This window comes from Lissotriton helveticus, chromosome 4_1 (assembly GCF_964261635.1).
Source record: "Lissotriton helveticus chromosome 4_1, aLisHel1.1, whole genome shotgun sequence".
Classification (NCBI taxonomy): Eukaryota; Metazoa; Chordata; class Amphibia; order Caudata; family Salamandridae; genus Lissotriton; species Lissotriton helveticus.
The window spans coordinates 2,028,974,242-2,028,993,076 of NC_136063.1; the positions used below are offsets into that span (position 1 = coordinate 2,028,974,242).

Below are 18,835 nucleotides of genomic sequence, written 5' to 3' on the forward strand. Positions count from 1 at the left end.
TATACGGACCCCTGACGCCCAGGAGGACGGCCCAAGATGGCCGCGGGACAGCGCGCCGGTGTAATGGCGGGCCCAGCAAGGATCAAGGTCAGCGCTGACCGGGGGTAGAGAGGCGGCCGCGAAGGACCGCAGTCAGCAGGCAGCCCTCACCTGACACGGTGGCTGGAGCTCTTCTCGAGCGCGATGGTGTTATCCTGAGTTCGGCGGGAGAGCGCCCCCCGGCAGGCCAGGCTCACTCGGCCCCGCCGGAAAGGCCGCAGAGCCCCAGACTTTCCCAGTCAGGCAAGGCCGCCCAGGAGAGTGCAGTCAGCCGCGCCCCAGGTCGCTCAGGTCTTCTCCGGCCACCGACCCCGCCAAATCAAGGATATCTGGGTCATATGAGGTATCGCCTTGATCATCACGGAAAGGTGCAGACAATGGGGCAAGTTACAAGCAGAATGTCGTGGTCAGGATCCCTGCAGGATAGGTAAGCGTGCTCGTCGTTTGGGAGCCTCACACCAGTGCGGCCATCTTGGTCTGGCGCCACCTAGCGCCCCCTCGACAAGCATAATCTTGAAACCTAACAGCTAACTTCGCCAAACGTCCAGAACAGTTGACAGCCCTAACATTTTCAGTAAGGACTTGTGATCTGTCCTGAGGATGAACGCCCCTCCCTACAAGAATACCCTGAAGTAGGCAGTAGCCTAAGCAGCTGCAAACGCCTAACGCTCGATGACTGAATAGTTACGTTCAACGTCAATCAACGAACGTGAGGCAAACGCCACCCTTTTCTCCTCCGTGCCATGCACCGGAGACAAAACTGCCTTATCCCCACCGCACTGGCATCCACAGTGACAATGGTCTTCAAATTACTTTGAAACGGTGCAGGGACACCAGTATGAGCAATATGGTTTTTCACAGCCTCAAATGCCCTTTGTTGTTGTTCCTCCCACACAAACGTCCTACCCTTCCTCAGCAACTTTCTAAGGGGTTCCGTTTTAAGAGCGAAATCTTGCACAAACTTAGAGTAATAATCCATAAATCCCATGAAAGATCAAAGGGCATCTCTGTCATGTGGAACTTCAGCATTGACAAATGCACTCACCAATTTAACCTTGGGCTTCACTCCACTCCTGGTAATCATGTAATCCAAGTACTCCACTTCTTGCACAAGTAATACATACTTCTTTTTACGTACGGTTAAACCGCTTCTCTAATGCGAGTTAACACTTCCTTCAACATACCATAGTGTTAAACCTCATCCTTTCCAAATATTAAGATATCATCCTGAAAAACTATAGCCTTACTCAGACCAGACAAAATGCCTGTCATCAACCGCTGGAACACATTCATGGCTGAGCATGGACCAAAAGGAAGTCAACGGAACTGGAAGGTGCCCTCAGATGTGATGAATGATGTAAGGTGTTTCAAATGTGAATGGAGTTTGACCTTATGATAGGCACTCCTCAAATCTATTTTTGAAAAAAACATCCCCCAGACAACATTAAAATGAGTTCATTAATGTTAAGCAACAGAAAATTATCCATGACTACATTTTGTTCAAGGTTGCGGATGTCCACACACAATCTGAGAGACCCATCAGATTTTTTAGTAATCTACTGGAGACAACCATTCGGTTGCCTCTACTATCTCTATTGTTCCATCCTCCAACAGCTGCTGGATAATCTTCCTTGTTTCCACCCTCGCAGCCATTGGTATCCTTCTAGCTGGATGTTTGATAGCAACAGCATTATCCTTTAGTCTAATTTTGAGCACATAGTTCTTCAACTCCTCCAACCTGTTCTCAAAAACTTCTCCATGACCCGACAACAGATCATCCAAGCCATACGCATCCACCAGCATGACTTGATTATCAGCCCTCGGGTTGACGGTGATACCACAGTCGTTCTGGTGTATCCAACCTAAAATGGGGGCCCCTCGGTGTTACATACATTTTCCCAGTCATCTGCAGATCAGCAAATTTGATATTAGCATTCAAGAATCCTATGACCCCTGATATAGTTTGAGAGGGACGCCCGAAGCGACTAACGCTCCATCAGGCCCTGTAGCATCAAATAATACCCTCCGGACTATGATGTAAAGAGAACCAGTGTCCAGCAATAAAGACACCATTAACTTCAAAATCAGCTTTAGGAAGAGATAGCCTCCTCTCCTGGTTGGAGCTTCCCAACACCTTTTCATCCAGTACCATAGTACTCTACAGTCCGATTGTTCATCCTCCACCATAGCCACCTTCTTCTCCGGCACTTTGCACATGCAAGCTAAGTGTTCCTTTTTCCCACATTTAAGGCAATCCTTTCCCACTGCAAAGCATTGTTTCGAGTCTGCAAAGTGATAATTGCTGCCATAGCTAAAACAGACTTGAGATGATTTCCCATGCATGTTCACTGATGTGGAGTTTTTCAAACCATTCTTGCTAGTACTTCCACTGACTAGCTGAGCTCTGGCCCTTACTGCATTAACTTGACCACCATCATCCACCAGGGCTGTAGGTTCAGTGACTTTGTTATCTGAATTGGAAATCCTTATTTCCCGTATGCATTTTTTGAATTCTTCCACCACATTTGCAATAGATATTTCCTCTTTCAAAGTGGGGCTACTGGCTTCCCACAATCTCTCCCGATGTTTTTACTGTTACAGTGGACGATCAATTGGTCCCTAATCATCTCTTCTGTCATCTGTCCAAACTGACACTTCGCATACAACTCTCTTAGTCAAGCTACAAAATCATCTATTGACTCTGCAGATCATTGAGGCTGCGTGTAGAATTTGTGGCATTGCATCACCACATTCACCTGTTTCGCAAATCTTGTTTGCAAACGCAGCACAGCCTCCTTGTAGACATCACTAATGACCTCACCTTGAGCGTCACAAACAGGTGGTAAGTACTTGAACACGTGCTGGCCCTCCTTTCCCAGAGATCTCTACAGAAGAGATTTTTTTCCTGACAGCAGGAAACCTGGAGCAATCCAAGGCCAAAATGTAATCTTCAAAACAATCCACCCAATCCTCTCAGTCTATGGGAAGTTCACCAGGCAACATTAGAAACAAAGTTGGTGTGACAACTGCCACTGTCTTATCCATTGTGGAACGCAAATAGCAATGTAAATGGAATGTAAAAGTAGAATAGTTAATTAAAAACTACTGTTTACATTTTCCTCCAGTCTGTGGCAGTGTTTCCCAAGGAACAGGCACTTTGCAGGCAAACGCTCTATAAAAAAAAGCACCAAAAAAACCCAGCCAATCGATATTTTTGTCCATCCTAAGCGTGGAAGGGTATACTCAGATGTGAGTCCCTTGCTCATTGCACCATCAGGATTCAAGCAAGCCGGGCCGAAGACGGCTGAAATGCCAGAAACCAGTCCCCGGAAGCTTGTTTCCTTCCCAGTGTAAGAATTGGCTTTTGTAGTCTGGTCTGCCCTGTTCCCATGATGCACTGGGCCAGGGACAGACTAATTTGCATACAGCCAGGTTCTGAAACTGGGATGGTGCAATGAGCTAAAAAACGGTGTTGGATCTAGCCCTGATCTCTTGACTGGGTGAGAGTATTCTGCTTAATTCAGAGACTCTGTCCATCACCACCCCTTGTTGTAAATATTTTTGTCCACCCTAAGCGTGGAAGGGTATACTCAGATGTGAGTCCCTTGCTCATTGCACCATCAGGATTCAAGCAAGCCGGGCCGAAGACGGCTGAAATGCCAGAAACCGGTCCCCGGAAGCTTGTTTCCTTCCCAGTGTAAGAATTGGCTTTTGTAGTCTGGTCTGCCCTGTTCCCATGATGCACTGGGCCAGGGACAGACTAATTTGCATACAGCCAGGTTCTGAAACTGGGATGGTGCAATGAGCTAAAAAACGGTGTTGGATCTAGCCCTGATCTCTTGACTGGGTGAGAGTATTCTGCTTAATTCAGAGACTCTGTCCATCACCACCCCTTGTTGTAAATATAAAGGGTCATTAAAGCACATCCAATAAGAAACTGAGGAAGACAGAATCTGAGAACCAATTACCCAACAACTACACAGTCATGTGACCCAGATCACAGGCAACTCAGTACCTCACTGCTGTGCCTCACTCCCTCAGCACAGCAGCTGGAATTCCTCAATGAAACTTGACCACATCCCGATCAGGTTCCTCCAACATCCAGGCTGCTTCCCGCTGTTACGATGTAGCCGACGCTGCTCTGGACTCCAGGTGAGCTAACGTAGATCTCCACTGCGCTTCCGATGTCTCAACGATGCCGTCACATATCTTCTTGAGACTCAAGACGGTATGCATGGAATTAGAACTTCCACGCGCACGGGTCAGGAAGGCACAATGGGCTTGATGGGGCACCACACTTTACAGAACCTATTTAGGATGACTGAGGTGCCCTGCGCTCTACCGGAGCCACACCGGAGTCTCACAGCAGCTTGAATTTATGGTCTCACATGTCCATCTCCTCCCAATAGCTCCCCCTGGGTCTAGACGCGCAATCTTCAGTAATTCACGCAGTCAATCTAACGCCTGACCGCAATATTCAGCTCCATGAGTTTTTGGTAGGGATCTCCATCCTCTGCTATCACTATCCTGTGCCCAGCCGTAGCGTTGCCAAATTGTAATAAATGAAGTTCACTCTCACAAGTCCAATTAAGAAGATTGATTTATTACACATAAAAAAGAGACCTCACACCGCAGTCCTGCCAGGCACAGCTTGCAACTGACTGTCAACGTACAATCCCCATGTTCTAAAGATGACATAGTTGAACGTTAACATGTCATATATGAGTGTGCAGCCTCAGCCTGGGAAAAGTTGCCTAAGCATATTACAACACAGACATCCTCTCATCATTCCCACCATCTCACACCGTGATAATCATATCCCTACTGTACTACAACTATGACTGCTAAAATTCTTCACACCTGCCTATGACTGAATTATAGCTCAATCGCTTTCAGAGTGACAAAACCATTGTATAGCAGCTAGTCAGTTCACAAAGTATCCAAAGTCAACAACTGAATATATTGAATTTGTCGAATTTGTTGAAGAGAGAGAAAACTGAATGGAAAGCTGCTGGAGACACCTTGCTTGAAGGACCAACATCTTTCCCAAGGCGGTCATTCATTGAGTGTACTCCACACAACATGGAGTTGTTTGAGTACACTGGTTGGCTGTTCTGTATTCCGACCTCTGCGGTTCAGTTGCAAACTGGAAGTGTCACTACTACTGCCACAAGATCGTATGGGCAAAACCACAATTTTTGGGGGCAGATTCTCCATTTTACTAATCCTCAAAATCAGGCAGTTTGGTTTTGAAACACCACACAGAACCTTTATTCTTTGTATGTTTACTCCAGTTGGCTACCAGTCATAAAGAGATGCCACCGCAAGCTACTCACCGATGCATACAAGGCATTACACAACGAAGGACCTGTGTACCTCAACCTACACGTGACCTTTCACCAGCCCACCAGGAAACTAAGGCCCGGATACCTCGCCCTAACTACCACCCGTCGCATATGCCGTGAATAATCTATGGAAGGCTTGCCTGAAATTGTGAATTACTGGATCAATTTCAGCTCTGAGCAGACTGATTAATTCCAGCTCCTGCTAAATTCTAAAATTCCAACCGGATGGTGGATTTCACAACTTTAATTCTTTTAAGTACCACAAGTGGTACCCTACACCACTACTACTGGCTGTTCACATCTTGCCCTGAAGAAGACCCGCGGTGACTTTAATGCATTCACGCACATTCTTGGGTCGAAACGTCAACGTATCTTGACAAATATACCATTACAAATAACAGAATCCAAACTAGGGCTACTGGAGATTCGTGCTCTTAGGGACAGATGTCTATTGATTCAAACATTTTATATGCTGTCTTTATACATTTACACTGTATATATTGCCTTCACTTAAACACCTTGTCACTTTAAGATTACTTATTCACTTGTAAGTCACTTCTTTGTCTTTCCATCTATGAACCTGTGTTGGTGACATCCTCGTATATGTAAAAAGAAAAAAGACAAATAGTACAATATACTAACTTTGATTTATCTCATCTTTATGTGTTTCTTCTTATTTTGCACATTAATGATGGAATGTGAAGAAATCGATTACCTGACAGAACAAGTAGAATTATCTGACAGCGCTTCAAGACCCTCATGGGTGAAGTAGCCGTGCTCTACAAATCCTGATTGATTGATTTATTGAGCTACGCCACATAAGCAGTGGTGAACTAAACTAACAGTACAGCAATAACAACAACAGCGGGTAATGCTGTAGGGCACTGGGAGTAGGGGATACGCAGAGATCCAGTGTCTTCTCGATTACGTTCTCATATGATAAGGCTTGAAGACATTGAGTGCAGACCTTTTTAGGAGCAAAGGTAATTGAGGAAAACAGGTCAAGCAATGAATTCGAAATTGTGTGAGCAGTATAGACGATATCCTGCTTAAACCCCTTTCTTCTTATTGGTAGAGGAATGCCTTAGCAGAGGAAAGACTTGATGATTGTAGTTTGTAATCCATCAGGAATGGACAGATTGTCATATAGAGAGGGTTGTCTCAGGTGTAGAGCTTTGAATATAGTACAAGTGAATTAAATTTGATCCTGCTTCCAAGGTCAGTCAGAGACGTGGAATGAGAAAAGTGTGTGGTACACAGCTTCCTTCTTGAAATAAAACAGGTCTCTCAGAGGTGGTGATTGATACAGGTTTATTGCAATCGCAGTTGTAGAGACCTCATCCACCAAGTAACCAGGCCCAACTCACACTCCCTCAGTAATCCACATTCCACCCTGGCAACCACTCACATTCGGATTCCTTGCATCATCACATGGAAACCAGCAGAACCCCATCAAGGATAAATACACACCACAAAGAAGTGGTTGGAGTTCCAGCATCTGTAACACAGTGCGATACACAATGGTGAATGAGTCTTAATGGTGAAAGAGTGGCTTTCAGCAAACAAGCAAGTAAACCACTTCCAACATCAAAGTGGATATTAATCTATGTATTTAAGAGCAAGTGCCTCACAGCCCTGAAGACACAACAACAAAAAGTTAATGGTGGAATGTTTTGATTAATTTCAGTCACTGGAATGTATTTGCCCTGAGCCATACACCAGTACAACCTTGTTTTATCTCTCTGTGCTGCTACGGACAGGAACCAGCTTTATACAAATCAGCATTGGTACTGCTTTGATGTGAACAGTTGTGCCGAAACTGCCAGGCCATATTCCCTCTTAAATCTTCTATATTGAACCAATCTGAGATCAGTTTTAGTCATGTTGGGCGATGCTGTCTCTTCCCTAGAATCTGAAAATGCTCCAGTGTTGTTTTTCATCACCCTCAAGGCTGGAATGTGGGCGACTTGATTTTACAAATGTGAACAATCAATAGCTACTCAACACTTACCCTTTCTAGAGCAGCACTCATGCCTTTATTTTCACTGTTAATACTCCATTGTGTAAGGACCATTAACAGGTACCATCAAGACAATAAAGTCAATGCCGTTCATTTGTAATCTGTTTGAATTGCTCATCATTTCATATAAGAATCCAATGTCCATATTTTTAACCTCATCTACAACATAATTCTGGTTTCCGATACCTTATGCAGCAAACAAAAACTGACCCTCCAAACTGATGTAAAGTAACAGAATAGGATGTGGACAGGAAGCCACAGTAGACATAAAGCTGGTCACATGGCATGGTCACAGATGCACTTTCCTCGCTATATCTCGCTTACATGGAGGCAAAGCAATGCCATACACATGGAAAGGTAGGAGTGGTGGTCTCTTCCAGTGCAAGACACTGGTAATTGTAGGTTCAACCACACTCATTACTGACAGCAGTTTGGACAAAAATGGACTGCCACATGCTTCCCTTGACTGTATCACTAAGCATTCTGTTAACTTTTGCCACATGTTTCTTCTATTCAACCTCAAGTCCTGAAAAGGCCTCGAACCGAAGTGTTAATAAATCTCACAAATGCGGTTTACAGAACCTGTAGCATCATGGAGGATACCAACACGCTATTCTCTATCCCGCTCTGTACTATCATACTTGCATCAGGAACGAAAACAAATTTCTAGGGTAGAAACTTCATTGGTTGCCAACTGTTTCCATCACACCTTTATCTCTCTGTAGACATGTTTGGGTGAATATTTCGCACCTCAGATTTTGTGTAATTGTTACATTCGGATCGCCCATTTACCCAGATTAACTAGGTGCAAACTTTTGTACAGCCCACATTCAACGGATTATTGAATCCTGTTTAATATTTCCATAAAAGACACTGTGGGATAAGAGACTTTTTTTAACGACCTTGACCTTAGATGTAACAACAAAAAAGTGTACAAAGGACCACCTCTACAATTCAGGCTACTGATCGTGCCAGAAGATAGCAGCCACTTGAGTTGTTTCCTATTGGCCTATTCTCTCCTCAAGAAAGGACCCGCCTCTCAAGCCTACCCAGTACGGGCGGAGGAATTCTGGAGTCTTGGAAAAACGCTCATTCACCACGGCTTAAGTAGGTGACAAAGATAATGATACCCCACCTGCACATTCAGCATTTATCGGCTATTGATAAATAAACAAATCACTGAACAATTATGACAACATTTTTTATTTTTTACGCATGTTTGGAAAGTAACAATATTCATTAAATGTTAGTCAGTATTATAAACTTAACATCAAATAATACTTTGCAATCCAATTAAAGGGATTAGAAAGTTGAAAACTCATCTGAAGTATTTCTCAACATATAGGACAATACCAAGCATTAGCAAGGCCCGGAGTTCTGGCAGCTTTAACTCGCTCACACATACAATCAGCATTTGCTAGTGCCTATGTTTGCTAGCGTTAGCCCTTTAAAGCCTTGGTTTTGCTAGTTGTTGTCCTTTACACTTCTAAAATATCCAGCCTGCTTCAGTTCTGCATGAAAATTGCCAACTGACTATTTTGGTGACAAATTACAGGAGTTTTTCCAGCAAATACTTTTAAATTGAACTGAGAACACATATCAATATTATCATCAGAATATTAGACGTGATTGCTATTTTTTTCTGTTTGTTTTGTGTCTTTTTATATATAATCCAGAGGATTGGGCCCCACCGGCGTCGCGTCGCCAGCAGGTTGATGCTGTATGTGGCCTGGTGAAAGAAACCATTACCTCACAATCAACTTAGTGATACCGAAAATGCAGGAAATGCTATCACAATACTGTCATGCCATTCAAAACTTTAAAGAGTAATCATGATTTTTTACTAATTAACTATATTATTTATCTTTTACATATTTCCCAACTAATTAAAAATAGTATTTCTTTTTTACGTATTGGGAAGAAAAGTTGTGAGAACATCAGCCAGAGCAATGACATCCACTCGTCATGTATCATAGAATTCTGAAAACCTCAGGAGATATTTATACCTGGGATCAAAGAACTGATGTGACTGCACTTAGACAGGGAAAGCCATGTGGTTGTTTGATGCTGCAGCGGTCTTTCACCGCAGTAAACAGTTTCACACACAGGCAAACATGCGTCAGTGAACGTGACTACAAAGCACTGCAGCTGGCAAGCCACTGGCAGTCCGCCTCCATGCAGGACCAGGTAAACAAACCCATTCACATCAGATGTACTCAAGTGCACATCAGGGCCGCAACCCGACTGTGACTCCGCACTGAGTCACAGGAGCTGCTCCACCTCTCCTTTCATTTTCTTTTGTGGAGGATAATACACCAAGCTTACGTAGCAGAGGCAGAAATAACATAATTTGAATTGGTCAATATTTTAATCACCCAAATTGCTATTTAGAGGTCTCTTCACATCAGAAACAAGCCTGCGGTACTCTTGAGGTGATATGCAAATACTATTTCTACTCGGAAATCAAGTTCAGACACTAAAATGTAATCGCATTTCTCATAACAAGAATGGCTAACTTTTGCATATATAGTCATTCACGAGTGAGCAATTTCCAAAGCGCATTCCGCAATGCACACAGTCATATGTAACATCTAGGGGGGAGTTGTGGGAGTTCCTGGCGGAGTGTGGTGGGATGGTCAGTGAAACGCATTTACAGAATGATGCAACTTCATGGGTATTCCAAAACATTTCCAATTCCTTGCCCATACTTCTTTGGGCTTCTAAAGTTACACTTGAATGAACCAGACATGAATGCTGCCAATGTGTGGCACAGTGGAACCTCATGTTTGGAGAGTAAGAAAATTGGAAAAAATCTCAAATAGGCCAAGCCTATACGTATGGATGTTTTCCAAAATGCAGACAATTCAGTTACTGAATTAGGGAAACTGACATGTACACATGTTTGTGCTGGATTATGAGGTGTGGAACTGCAGTCTTTTGAATAGGGTTTACTACTGCATATTACTTTTTCACTGTTTTGAACTCCACATAGTTTTTCAAAATACCATTACTCATATAAAACGAGATATTCTGATTTTGTTACAGTCTAACCTATTTTCTAGAACTTTTACCTGACGTGTTACTTTACAATGCACCCAAGTGCCCCTATGGACGAGGATCATAAATTCCTCCCTCATGCAAGGAACCATCCCTGACATCCTCAAAGCTGGTCAGGTATCCCCCATCCTTAAGAAAGTATCAGCGGACCCATCTGAGTTAAACAACTATCGCCCAATATCCAACATCTCAACCCTTGCCAAACTACTCGATAAGTGTGTCCACATGCAGCTTAGTATCCACATAGACCACTTCAACCTTCTAGACCAATTCCAATCAGGCTTTCGATCAGGACACAGCACTGAATCAGCCATGACCCACATAATTGATGATGCACTACAAATACTGGATCAAAACAAAGCCTGCCTGCTAATCCTCCTTGACCTTTCCACAGCCTTCAATACAGTCAAACACGACAACCTACTGGACCTCCTGAAGCATAGAATGGGGCTATCTGGAACAGTATTAAACTGGTTCACCTCTTTCCTCCAAAACAGAACACAAAGATTCAAGATCAACCAATCATTATCTAATTCCACCCCTGTCACTCTAGGAGTACCTCAGGGATCTTCTCTCAACCCAAAACTCTTCAATCTGTTTATGGAACCACTCACAGAGCTTCTCAACTCCGCAAATTTCCAATATCACATGTACGCAGACGATACACAACTCTACATTAAGGTCAAATCTCTTGAAGACATCAAGTCCCTTAACTCAACACTCCAAGATACACAGATCTGGCTAGCCAAGAACCATTTAAAACTAAACACACTAAAAACAGAATTCCTCTTAGTCGCCCCTCCTAACCAAACAACGATCATCCGCGAGTGGATGGAACACCTAACGGCACTAGACGGTCAACCTCTCATCATTGATTCCGCAAAATCTCTGGGAATAACCCTGGATGATAAACTAAACATGCTGAAACACATCAGCGCGGCAACAAAGGGTGCAAATTTTCAGATTAACACACTAAGAAAACTGAAACCCTTCATTACCACAAATGACTTCAAACAGGCAGTTCAATCTCTAGTAATTCCCAGAATAGACTATGGGAGTGTCGCACTCTGTGGTCTACCCAAATCAACAACCGCTCCTCTCATAGCCTCTATCAATACAGCTGCTAGATTCGTCACAGGCACCAAACGCAACTGCCACATATCCCCTGACCTTCAGGCCCTCAACTGGCTACCTTTTGAGGCCAGAATCCAGTTAAAAATCGCCTGTATGACACATAAGGCACTACATCACAAAACCCCGAAATACCTGACGGAGAAACTAGTACTTTTAGGCTGCAACAGGTCTACCAGGAGCTCTAACAATCTTCTTCTGAAACCTCAACGCTTCTCCAAGAAAAAAACATACAATCGTACCTTCTCAGGAATGGCACCCAGGATATGGAACGCTCTACCCCCAGAAACGAGACTTAACCCATCTACGGCCTATTTCAAAAAAGAAGTTAAATCAATTCACATGGCCAAATTCACTTGAACTTGTCCTATACACCACTGCTATGTGCTAATCTTTAATTGTTCCCAGTTCTTACTGTATTCATATATGCCACTGTATTTATATTTATATGTGTTTTTATGCCATTACCTATACTTGATCTGTAAAGCGCTCTGATACCCGTAAGGGTCTTGTTCGCGCTATACAAAATCGCCAAAATAAAATAAAAAATAAATAAATATTATACCTAGAAGGCATAAAAACACAAATCCATTTATAGAGCAATGTGAAAAATAGGCCTCCTTGAGCCCTCTGGATTATATCATCCCTGGATCACAGCAAAGTCCCAATATTTTTGGTAGGTCTCATGTAAAATTTCAGCAGCACCGTGGCAAATTATTACGCCTGTTCAACTGCACCCTTTACTTCTATTGAGGGTTCAGTTGCTACTCAAGTCAACCACTGTATCACTAAACTCCTATTATGCACCCAGCTGACAAGTCGCCTATGGTCTGCTACAAAAAAACAGATTTCCTTTCTGCCCTGCAAGAAGCAAGTGCATTGTGGTACATTTCATGCATGCAGTCTTTCCCTATACACCTCCCTCCAGTTGCCTCTTTGACTAAAATAGCGCCATATGAAATTTCTAAAATGCCTGAAAGCTATACTAATCCAGTAATTTTAAATTCTGACTCTCAGTTGACTCTGTAGCGAGCCACTGGGCCTCACAGTAGTCGACCATCATTACTCCTTTTCTGCTCCCCCATCCTAATCAGCAGGGTACGAGACAAGGGTACACTCAGGTAGACAGCATCTACCCACTCCTTTCACAGAGTGGACGCCATCTACCCTGCCCACGGAAATATGCTAAACGTGTCCCGGTGTAACCTTCAGACATCAAGACACTTTCAGCAGCACCTGCACTTTGTCTGCTATAGTTCGGCGAAGCAACATACAGGCAGACAGAGGGGCTTATCAGGTTGCAGCTGGGCCCATAACAGAGACCAAAGTTAAGGGGCCATTAGGCTTCATTTTGTTGGGAGTATCCTGGCTGGGAGCTATGGGGAGCCTCACATCTAAATGCAATCCAGAGGAAACAAAGGCACACAGCTGAACACTTAACAGGTACTCAAGAGAGTCATGTTTTTGATTTTGATCAGTCCCTATATATAAGAGATATGCATGCACTGTTAGAATGTCAGATGTGGTGGTCTGTCCTAGTATTAACAATTTAAATACCACTATTTTGTTTTATTTCTTTGATAGAACTACTCATCCCAATGCAGGGTGATAGAGTGCTTTACTTCACACGCACACACTATAGATTGACAATAAATCATATATGTGTAAATCAGTATACAGGATGTGTTACATTACATAGTGAGGGTTACAAGTGTAAGAGCCAGATGCCCTTGATAGCTTATTGTGCTATATTAGAAGGATTTCAATGTATGAACTACAAGTAACAAAAGGATCTCTATGTTAAAAGCAGTAACTCAATTACCCATTTAGACAAAATAAAAATCTGACATCTGCATGTTACATAATGTGCTTAGTGTGCGACATATTAACCCTCAATTGTACTTTGATTGAAAACAGAGACTAGACAAAACACAGATCTTTCCAGCAAATTTTACGATTATTATTATTCCCTGAGATTTACTGGGCACAAAGAGATCTCTGCAGCTGGTGCCTTAACCCCATAAAATATTTTAAAATACAGACCTTTGAACCAGTTAAATAGAACAGAATTACTGCCACATTTCTCCTTGTTGCCAATTTCTTTGTGGCAGGTTTTGAAAAATACATGTATAAGTTGAAGCCCAGGTGTTGCGTCACTTTTTAGACACAACCCGTATCAAAATCGAATTTGTTAAATATTGCAATGCGCTCAAATGTACTCATGATCGACCTGCTCAACATGTGTGAGGTCTTAAAGTCTGATGTCACTTCTTGTGTTGTTACTTCTTGTGATCCCATGTGCGATGTCACGTGTTGTGATGTCACACCCTGTAATATCATGTGCCATGATGTCACTTACATATTGCCTAACATGGTTAGTACCCCCACTTCTTTTTTTAGGACTTGTGCCCTACCCACCAGCATATAGAGTGTTGAAGCTACTGTTTTGATGTAATAAGTGCCATATTAAAACGATAGCTACGTGTATACAATCAACTTTTCTGGTGAAAGATTATCTGGAGTCCAGATATTTCACCTGTTAATATAAGTCTTTCTACGATGCCAAAGGCTCACAATAGGGCCTGTATAACCAACAAGGCACAGAGGCATCTGACATTTAGTAGGCCTCTCAGCACTGCTATCAATGACGTTTCAGTTCAGTGCCACATAGAAGCCACAATCAAGCAGAACTAGTTATGTCTTGCTCATGTATACATTTCTAGACCTTTCATGTGACATCCAATTCCACTAGTCAAGATGTGTATGAGAACTTTGCCATTGGTCTAAACATAGGTATTTTGGGGTTTCGGCCCTCTATTTCACTATAAGTGGTTTAGACGAGCATTTTAGCCTTGGTGCTTTTGTACCCGATTCAAAGACCAAGTTATTTTGATAACTTTTGGTGTCAAGGACTGTGATTATCCTTGATTACTAAGCGACTGCATGCATTTGCTGTGAATCCTGAATTTTTGTTGTGAACGGTTATCATGAAAACACTATTTGTTTATTCATGCATTTTTATATAGAGCAAACTTTACCCAGAAGTGTCAGAGCGCTTTACAATAGAGCAAAGTAAATTACATAAGGAAAGAGAGTAGCATGGAAGTTAAGTACAACTTATATGTACTCGTGGTGAAAGTTAAAAATGAACAAGTTACAGATACATTCAAAATGATAAAATACGAAAAAGTGGCGTGAGAGGGGTAAATTGCAAATTAATAAGTTAAAGATACATTCATGATAATAAAATACGAAAAGGTGACGCGAATAAGGGAATACAAGTAAAAAGGCATATTTACAAGATTGAGCACTTGTGAGTATCGTGTGGCTGTCAGGATCATGACCTGGGAAGAGAAGGATTAATCATAGAAGTGTCTTTGGCAGAGAGGAGTTTTAAGATCCGTTTTGAAAGTCCGGAAGGAGGCGGTGGTCCAAAGAACTTTAGGTAGCAAATTCCAAATGCTAGTCACATTTCCTGAGAAGGGTTGGGCCATACATTTTTCCATTCTGAAAGTTAGGGGTTTGAGCAATACATTTTCAGCATTGTGTGAAGGTCTGGAGCCACCTGATATTTTTAGTTTGTTGGCCAGGTAGCGAGGGGTGGAACTGCATGGCTTCTAAGATATTGAACAACGGTTCAGCACTTGTGTTGTGTTCAGTTGGACAAGGGTTATTTTGAAGATTTTGTCTACAAACGGTTGTATTAGTTATACTCTTTCCATGATTCACATCTGAGAACCATCCTTAGACAACCAGTTTTTGTTGCATGCTGTACCCTTTGTTTTGGTTACTAATAGACATTTAGTCTATGCTATGAAGTGATCTATTTAAATTGTTAACGCTTTTTGGTATGTTTGGAGGAGTTTTGTTATTTTGAATGTTGTTTTTTTTTTAGTTTGTCTCTCAACTCTCCTCCATGCTAGCTTGTATTTTATCAAAAAAGCAGGGGATAGCATGGGTCAGCTGTTTATATGGCAAATGTTTGCTTAGGGTGAAATGGCATGCCTAGGTGTCTGGGATGGCGCTAAATATGGTTCAGTCCTATATGCCTAGCAGTGACAGATGAAGTCCATTAATTTTTAGAGCTCTTATTAAGCAATTAGTTCAGATCACGGGTGTTATGTTATCGCACAGAATGTTTTTCAGAGTTTTTTGGTGATCTCGAGTGTGTGTTTACTGCCTACTGGATGAATGTGCAGGTCACTGCTAAATTACGTTATGCAGTTTTTGTATGTTTCAACATTTCCGGGGCCTCTCAGCAGTGTCCATAACAGTATTTCTTAGGAAGTGGATTTTCTATTTTATGAAATGCAGTGAAGTATAGCAATCTCCACATTAATCGTTAGTTTAATATTCTCAAGAGAGATGCCATCCATTGGGGAACAGTAACTCGAGGAACAATAAGGATAGATTGGGGCCTTAATGTGCACCAGAACACAACTCCATCATCGGGAAGCGAGTTGAGCAAGAAATTAGATCACAAAACGAGAGAGGGAAGACATATCAGGGGGGAAACAGGGGACATTCTATTAGCTAAATAGAAATCCCAAAGTGAAACCAATAGACACCATTAGAAACTGATAACCATTTTTAGGAGGCAAATGGGACAAAGTGGTATAAACAGCTCAATAGCTGTTCCAAACCAATTGTATCCACACCCTGTGCCAATGAAAATGAAGGTGTTGAGCTACTGATTCACTTACCTCACCCATGAAAGGTATCTGCTCCAGGCTAATGATTAACAGATGGAATTTATTCAATTATTACCGCAGAAGGCACTCACAAGTGTTGAAGCAGATAATAAAACGATGAACAGTTTTAATCAGAGAGCTACAGTACCAGACGAAATAAGTATATGATGGTTACAAAAAAAACACGAAGAGGCTGCCAAGCCTCCCCTTGTACACAGTGATCAAAAGATAAACAACAGTCAAGCATTCTACGTGTTGGACCTGCGCTCATCTGCGTAATAAATAGCACACTTTATTTAGGTCGTATGCAGCGAACGCGTGCGAGACAATGGGGATAATTGTAGAGTGTCATTCGCAGGCACTTGGGTTGCATTCAGTATCAGTGGCATTTGATTTTCACACCAGACACACAAATAACACCCTTGCAAGGCCTGATTGCTACTTACCATAGTGCAGCATGGGAATGGTCTGGTTTCCGCTGCCGGGGGGAGTGTTGTAGATCACAACAGCAGCAGCACCCCTGCTGGCAGCAATATTAATTTTTTCTGAAAACGTGCAATTGCCGCGCTCGATCAGGGCGATCCAAGGTAGCGGCATGCCGGGCGCGGTGAACTCCGTGGTCTGGCTGCAGGCCTGCAGGTTCGCCGACTTCGGGGTGACCACCAGCCCCTGGGCCGCCGCCATGGGCGAGTTGAGGCCGTACAGGCCGCACTCGCACTCGTCGACGACAGTCCTGTTGCTGCTCGCGCTGAAGTAGGACACGTTGACCAGCGCGTTGCCCGGGCTGGTGGCCGCGGGGTGGGCGCTCACTAACACGCCCACGAGGAGCCACGGGACGCGGAACTTCTTGGCTTGGCTCATCTTCTTGAGCCCACCTGAGGAGGAGGACGCCGCGGGCTCCCGACTGATCTCCCGTACGCTGTCGCCGCGTCACTCCTTCAGTAGTTTGGAATTTCAGTGCCAAAGAGGAAGCTGATACCGACGGCCTGAGAAACACAAGCCGTGAGTGCGTCAGCTGCTTTTCACCTGGCTTATCAAACAAACCCTTGACCGGCCCAGGGTGACAAACGCCAGAGGCCGTGCTAGCATTTGAAGTAAACAGTGCTCCCGGTTGGCGGAACTGTGACACATCTCCTGCATAGCTGCCAAGGTTTCAGATTGCTATGTGTGACATTTTCAAAATTTCAATGTAATTATGAGTGACATTTCAACGAGTATGAGTGACATTTTCGTGCGAGTATAAAATCAAGCAATTTAGACGAGGGAAACACAAAAAATGTCAGAAATTAGATCAAGAAACTGTAAGATCTTAAACTGGTGCAAACGACTGCAGTGGCTGACTTATAATTACAATGAAATTATGAAAATGTCACATATAGCAATCTGAAAACTTGGCAGCTACTGGCAGGCTGGCCAGAACCCTCACCTGGGACAATGCATGAGCAAGAGTTAATGAACGCCTTTGCCTCACTTATCATTAATGTTTAAGTCCTAGTGAAACAAACGTTCTTTGTGAAGAATACTCAGAATGGTGAATACTGGACCCAGTGTCCCAAACACACCCTTCTCGAGTGCCATGATAGTATAAGATGCTGATCCCAATGTGATGTTGTTGCAATCCCGTATCTGAAGAGGGCCATGAAATGGGGGTGTAAGGTAACAATAGGTCATTTGTCTTTGTTAATCAACACACTTACATGCCTGTGCAGGGTACAAAGGCAGTGATTGAGTGTTGAATACTCATTTAAACATGCCTACGCTGGTTCCCAGCCGAGAGGGGAGGCAGTGTCCACCCTCGTATGCCCTTCACTGTTTCCACCACTAACCCGCTCCCCATGTCGGATTTTGTCACTGACCTTTCTGGTGAGTATCAGATTTAGATGACTGGAGTTCTCTTATCGGGCTCCGCTTTAGTGCACACCTTGCTTAGGGCGGACCACGTACATATAAATAGATACACACTTGTATGCACATATTCACAAATTATCACACACATGAATACACCCAAACCTATAGTCAGGCATGTACAAACGGAGAGGGGGGGCGTGGACATGAGCTGATGTAGCGAGGAGCAGAAATCTAAGCTCCCGGCCGGCGGGTCCCATCCAGCAGTATCCTGACTTAAAAGTGAGCCAATGGGGTATCCATAAATTAGAGGATGCCGCCCTGGGCCCCAGGAGGGAAGACGTGGCAACAAAGAGACCCTAGCCGTCCCGGATTGGCATTCCAAGGCCCTCAATCTGCCCCCGCAAACAAGACACTGATAACGGCTGGAGACCGAATACCTTCAGGCAGAGTTAGCGCTTGTACACTGCTCAACATGCACTTGGACAACACTGCGCATCAGGACATTAACCGGACAAATAAAGGTGCCACTGCTGCCACAAGACCAAACTGCCTGCCGGTCCGGACCTGTGAAAATGACCTTAAGGTACACTCCCTCAGAGGCAGGTTCGGCTTGATATGTGCGATAATTAGGCATTGAGGGCATGTATATGTGACCTTTAAACCGTAAATTCCAATCAAGACAGACTTTACTTTCTCAGCTGAAT

The 18,835-nt window shown here is 43.4% G+C and overlaps 1 protein-coding gene across 1 annotated transcript in view; it reads right to left on the reverse strand.

Annotated features, from left to right (window-relative positions):
* RNF128 (ring finger protein 128) overlaps window positions 1-17,323 on the reverse strand; it is a 756,868-nt gene extending 739,545 nt beyond the window's left edge. The window contains exon 1 of the mRNA XM_078688665.1: window positions 16,730-17,323. Coding sequence (XP_078544791.1) covers window positions 16,730-17,144 — 415 coding nt within the window. The 5' untranslated portion in view covers window positions 17,145-17,323. The remainder of the gene's footprint in view (window positions 1-16,729) is intronic.
* Window positions 17,324-18,835: the final 1,512 nt, after the last annotated feature.